Genomic DNA, 6000 nt, shown 5'->3' with positions numbered 1-6000 from the left:
TTTCAGCTTGGAGAAGAGGCGGTTGAGGGGGGATATGATAGAGGTGTTTAAAATCATGAGAGGTCTAGAACGGGTAGATGTGAATTGGTTATTTAGTCTTTCAGATAATAGAAAGACTAGGGGGCATTCCATGAAGTTAGCATGTGGCAAATTTAAAACTAATCGGAGAAAGTTCTTAACTCAACGCACAATTAAACTCTGGAATTTGTTGCCAGAGGACATGGTTAGTTCAGTTAGTATTAAGGATGTGAATCGGGCTTCGGACGATTGAAAATATCATACGATATTTTCAAAATCATCAGAAATCGGGGGCTCCCTCAAAACGATAGGAACCTGAAGAGGTTAGGGCTGTTCAGCGTGGAGAAGAGACGGCTGAGGGGGGATATGATAGAGGTCTTTAAGATCATGAGAGGTCTTGAACGTGTAGATGTGACGTGGTTATTTTCACTTTCGAATAATAGAAGGACTAGGGGGCATTCGATGAAGTTAGCAAGTAGCACATTTAAGACTAATCGGAGAAAATTCTTTTTCACTCAACGCACAATAAAGCTCTGGAATTTGTTGCCAAAGGATGTGGTTAGTGCAGTTAGTGTAGCTGGGTTCAAAAAAGGTTTGGATAAGTTCTTGGAGGAGAAGTCCATTAATGGCTATTAATCAATTTAATTAGGGAATAGCCACTGCTATTAATTGCATCAGTAGCATCGGATCTTCTTAGTGTTTGGGTAATTGCCAGGTTCTTGTGGCCTGGTTTTGGCCTCTGTTGGAAACAGGATGCTGGGCTTGATGGACCGTTGGTCTGACCCAGCATGGCAATTTCTTATGTTCTTATGATATTGTTCGTGGGGGTTCTCTTATCATTTTGGGGGAGGGCAGGAAAAACGGTACTCAAAAATAACCCCTAAACCCACCCCAACCCTTTAAAACTAATCCCTTAGCTTCCCCCACGCTCCCGACCCCCCCAAAAACCTTTTACAGGTACCTGGTGGTCCAGTGGGGGTCCCTGGAGCGATCTCCCGCTCCCGGGCCGTCAGCTGCCACTGATCAAAATGGCGCCGATGGCCCTTTGCCCTTCCCATGTGACAGGGTATCCGTGCCATTGGCCGGCCCCTGTCACATGGTAGGAGCACTGGATGGCCCACGCCATTTTTAAAGATGGCAGCCGACAGCCCGAGAGTGGGAGATCGCTCCCGGGACCCCCACTGGACCACCAGGTACCTATAAAATGTTTTTTGGGGGGTCGGGAGGGTGGGGGAAGCTAAGGGATTAGTTTTAAAGGGTCGGGGTGGGTTTTTTGTTTATCAGCTCGGGCGCAACCGATAAACAAGACTGCGATCGGGCTGGATGAAAAAAAAAAAACACGATGTGAATCGGAACCGGAATCTGAACCGATTCCGGTTCCGATTCACATCTCTAGTATAGCTGATGCCTTCAATGACCCTGCTAAGATTGCGATTTCTGCCACATTGACAGTTCCTCCTGGGAAGATTGTGATTCCCCAGCATCTACGACAGAAGGTTCTTCACTGACTCATGACTCCTGCTTAGCGGAACACCAGGTATCACCTAAATCTTGGAATTGTCTGACACTACAATAGGCTCGGACATTTCACAATGTATTTAATTTAATACCCTCTTAAGGCTTCTCTTTTTCAAGCTGAATCAGCTTCCAAGTTCAAGGTCCTTGTTATTATGTAACTTTTTGCTTCTCTGCTTTTGTCTCCGCTAATTATAAAAAGTTGTTCCTTATGTTACGTTATGTTATACTGATCTACACCTGTTCGATGTAAACCGACCTGATATGGTATTCAACCTTGAAGGTTGGTATAGAAAAATGTTAATTAATTAAATAAATAAATAAATAAACTACTGGTGGCCTCAGATGAAGGCCGACATGAAGCATTATGTAGAGTTTTGCCCCATGAATAAGAGTGTGCGAGCACGACCTTGGGAATTGTTACAACTGCTGCCAGCCCCACAAGGAACCCTGGACCCATTTGGCCACTGACTTTGTCACTGACCTTCCCCTCTCTGTTGGCGATACCACCATATGGGTGATAGTGGATAGATTTTCTAAGATGGTTCATTTCACACCCATTCCAGGCCTCTCATTCACTCCTGAACTGGCTAAACTCTTTGTTGCTCCCCCTTCACATCCTCTCAAACCGAGGAATTCAGTTCACAGCCTGTTACTGGAAAGGCTTGTGCAAGAAGTTTGGAATTACACTGGATTTCACCTAAACTTACCACCCTCAGAGCAATGGACAAACTGAGTGGGTAAATCAGAGCCTAAAGGCTTTTCTACGAGCCTATGTGATCCAACAGAAGTCTAACTGGGCCTTCCTCCTCCCATGAGGCTCATGTGAACAGTTCCACAGGATCATCATCCTTCTATATCGTGTTCGGGTGCCATTCGTATACACTCAGACCTGTTCCGATTTCTGACCCGTGCCCAGCAGTTAATCTGATGGGACAGGAGGTCCAGGAACTTGATGGAAAACACATCATCCATTGAGCAAGGGTTGGGCATTTTAAATAACAAGCAGACAAGAAACTTCACCTAGTACCTGAACTTCACCCAGGAAGCTTAGTTTGGCTCAGCACAAAAAATCTGTGATTGAAGATGCCATCTCGCATGTGGCAAGAATACCACTCTTCGATTCCAAGGCCATTCTGTGTGGCTCGCATGTTGAGAGGTCCCACTGTCGCCCTTCTTCCTCTGGCTCTTTCTAAGTGCGCGTGTGCAATGCATGCCAGCACTTAAAGGGGCCATGCTGGGAATCCTGACCCAGGTGCGCAGTGATGACTTCAGCTGCCGCCACCACCAGTATTTAAAATTGCTGCAGACACCCCTCAGTTGCCTCAGCAATGGGTTTTCTGCCTTGTAGTGTGTGTTCCCTGTTCCTGTTCCTCTGTGTTCCTGAATCCAGCCTTGTCAGCTAGCCTTCCTTGTCCAGTCTTGCCTTCCAGCCTTGCTTTCGGGCCGATACAGTAAGGTGCGGTAGAAAGAGGTGCGTTAGGGCCGGGCACACCCGCGTTTGCCGCACGCACAGTTCGGATCACATACCGCTCGATTCTCTATTTAAATGGCACGCAAATGCAAGCCGCGTCCAACGCGCGTCCATGAAGCGCAATCCATTTTACTGTACAGGCGCTATACAGCGCCTGTACAGCATCCTGGGTGCACTGGTACCTGTCATTTCAAATGACAGGTACCAGGAAGTGGATCCCAACTTTAACCAAAAGAAAACCTAAAAACCTAAAATCCCCTCCTCCCGAAGCAAGGCAGGCGAAAAGCGACTCGACATGTAAAGTATTGTGAATAAGTGCAACCAAAGTTAACTTAGTTTTTCTTTCTTTCAGCCCTCTCTGCCCTCCTCCGGAGGCGCGCACCGCGGCTCCCCTGCCTCCCGGGGGCAGCCGGCGGCGAAAGCGGCTTCCAGTGGCCCCCACCGGCGAAGACGGATGAACGCATGCCCGTGGTGCACGGGTGCTCAAGCCAGCGAAAGCACATGAACAGGCGTGCGTGACGTCACGGCGTACGTTCATTCGCTTCGCTGGCTTGAGCGCCTGTGCACTACGGGCGTGCGTTCGTCCATCTTCGCCGGTGGGGGCCGCTGAAAGCCGCTTTCGCCGCCGGCTGCCCCCGGGAGGCAGGGGAGCCGCGGTGCGCGCCTCCGGAGGAGGGCAGAGAGGGCTGAAAGAAAGAAAAAGTAAGTTAACTTTGGTTGCACTTATTCACAATACTTTACATGTCGAGTCGCTTTTCGCCTGCCTTGCTTCGGGAGGAGGGGATTTTAGGTTTTTAGGTTTTCTTTTGTATAAAGTTGCTTCGGGAGGAGGGGAGAGAGGACTGGGGCTGCCCCGGAGACCGGCACCCATGGATGCGGCCAGGGCAGGTGAGCGGGGGCTGGGGGAAAGTTTGCCCCCTACCCTTACCCCTGCCTCTAACGCAGGGGTAGGGGTAGGCGGTAAATTAGCAGGTTAAATGCGCGGCTAAACTGCAGGTTAAAAAGGAGATAGTCGGGGCGCGCGTTACTGTACGGGAGGGAATAGCTAATCCGATCGTTTACATCTCATATACATGCTGCGGGCGGAAAGGGGTACCCGTTGATTTAAAGAAGCGGTAAGGATGGGTTAAAAGGGATAGTGAATCGCAGGTTGGACTAATGTGGCCAAATTGTGAGTAAAAAGCGGGTTAGAAGCAGGGTAACCGCGGCCGCACTTTACTGTATTGACCTGTTTGTTAGCTCACCGTGTCCATCTTCATCTGGGGTGACGGTGCTTTCTGACTGTTCTTGTTAGCCAGCTGCCCTGACCTTGGCCTGTCTCGATTCCTAGCCTGCCCTGGTGTTAATTCTAAATATATTTTTAAAAATTAATGAAAAGTTATGAATGAAATATTGCACTACTATAAAAATGATCATGTTTATACTAAGTAAGGCTCCATAGCTCAGGGGTTAGAGCACTGGTCTTGTAAACCAGGGGTCGCGAGTTCAAATCTCGCTGGGGCCTTAGATTTTGTTTTGTCTTTTTTCCCGTTTCGGTAAATTGTTTTATTTTAAAAGAATTTTGTTAATTATTTTATTACTATTTTTGCAAGATCACATCAGGAAACAAATTCGGTTCTGCATGTGATTGAACGATAGGACTCTCCCTCCATTTTATTCATGGTGATTCATAACAGAATTTCCAGGGTAAAGGGCTGGCGAAAACAGAAGAAATCGGGGGGGGGGGGGGGGGCAGAGAAATATTTTTTGAATGTCTTTCGAGAAATGATTGTAGAACCTTCTTCCCTGGTTAATGCTGTTAAACTAAAACCATGAAGAAGGAAAAAAAAATAAATATTTCCAGCTGCGCATGCTCAGACGGGTCTCTCGTGCTGCATGTACGTGCTCGTGATGGGCGCGCGCTGAGTAACAGGCAAGGTTTCCGCACTCCTCGGCCATGTTAGTGACGTAGGAATCACGCGCCGGGAGCTTCCTCCTCTGAATTCTCTGGATCTGGCTCGAGATATTTGGTTTGAGCGCGGGCTGGAGCGCAATGTTCCGATACGAGGTGAGAGCAGGCAGGGGAGGAGGCCTGGGGATAAGAATAAGTCGCAGGAGCAGAGTTCGGAATTCCTCTCTTGTAGGGACTGTGAGGGTGCGTGGCAGGGCCTCTCTTTCTGGAGGTTGGGGATGGAGAGGAGAGCACCTGTGGCTTGCAGTGGGGGCCGGTTCTGAGGTGGGGGTCTTTGTATCGGTGGGAGGGGGACTTTTGCTCTCAGGTGAGCGTGGAACGGGGACGGTGTCTGGAGAGCGGGGATGGTGGGAATGGAGAGCTGGAGGTCCATGTTGCCAATTCCTATTTGAAGAAAGTCGCTAGGTCCGCTGTGATAAGTATCCGGATTGTGTGAAAAACAGCTAAAACCATGTTGTGCGGTGGCGTTAGCCGGGAACTAGGGGTAGCTCTTGCGCTCTCAGAAAGTGAAACACGTACTGGCCTTTTCTGTCTCACACTGCCTTAGACACTGCCTCACTGTCACACACTTCCTTACACACTGCCTCACTGTCACACACTGCCTTAGACACTGCCTCACTGTCACACACTGCCTTAGACACTGCCTCACTGTCACAGCTCTCTCAGATGCTCCCACATGCACACTTTACCTATTCCAATAAACGCTCGTGCGCTTACTAAGGGGCCAATGTAATGTGAGCCGTGATGAAATTGGTGCTATTTTTAAGCTCATGTTTCCTTTTTTTTTGCACCTGGCAAAAGCAGGTACCTCCATGGTATGTAATAAGGAGATGGCATGCAAAATAGTTATATAGCAGAACATAAGAACATAGCTCAGGGTTAGAGACATTGCTCTACATAACACATGTTCTTAGGTAGAGCAATGTCTAACCCCTTCATGATCCGTCACCGACCATAGTGGATGTCGATGCAGGGGAAATGCAACATAGATTTGGAAGGGGCTATGAAAGAATTTAGTTTTTCTGACATTTGCCCATTTCCT

At 48.4% G+C, this 6000-nt stretch overlaps 1 protein-coding gene and 1 non-coding gene across 9 annotated transcripts in view; both read left to right on the top strand.

Annotated features, from left to right (window-relative positions):
• The first annotated feature begins 4438 nt into the window (after nucleotides 1–4438).
• TRNAT-UGU lies at nucleotides 4439–4511 on the top strand. Its single transcript has one exon. It is a non-coding gene; the product is annotated as a tRNA-Thr (tRNA).
• A 388-nt stretch (nucleotides 4512–4899) lies between these two features.
• The window catches only part of PATL1 (PAT1 homolog 1, processing body mRNA decay factor), a 166867-nt gene continuing 165766 nt past the window's right edge, over nucleotides 4900–6000 (top strand). For all 8 annotated transcript variants that reach the window (XR_003852479.1, XR_003852480.1, XM_029575735.1 and 5 more), the window contains exon 1: nucleotides 4900–5054. Coding sequence is in view for 6 of the 8 variants with exons in the window: in XM_029575735.1 (XP_029431595.1) it covers nucleotides 5040–5054 (15 nt within the window). In the remaining 2 variants the exon portion in view is untranslated. The remainder of the gene's footprint in view (nucleotides 5055–6000) is intronic.

The sequence above is a fragment of the Rhinatrema bivittatum genome, chromosome 13 (genome assembly GCF_901001135.1).
Source record: "Rhinatrema bivittatum chromosome 13, aRhiBiv1.1, whole genome shotgun sequence".
NCBI classification, from domain to species: Eukaryota; Metazoa; Chordata; class Amphibia; order Gymnophiona; family Rhinatrematidae; genus Rhinatrema; species Rhinatrema bivittatum.
This window is presented reverse-complemented; position numbering and strand designations above follow the sequence as displayed.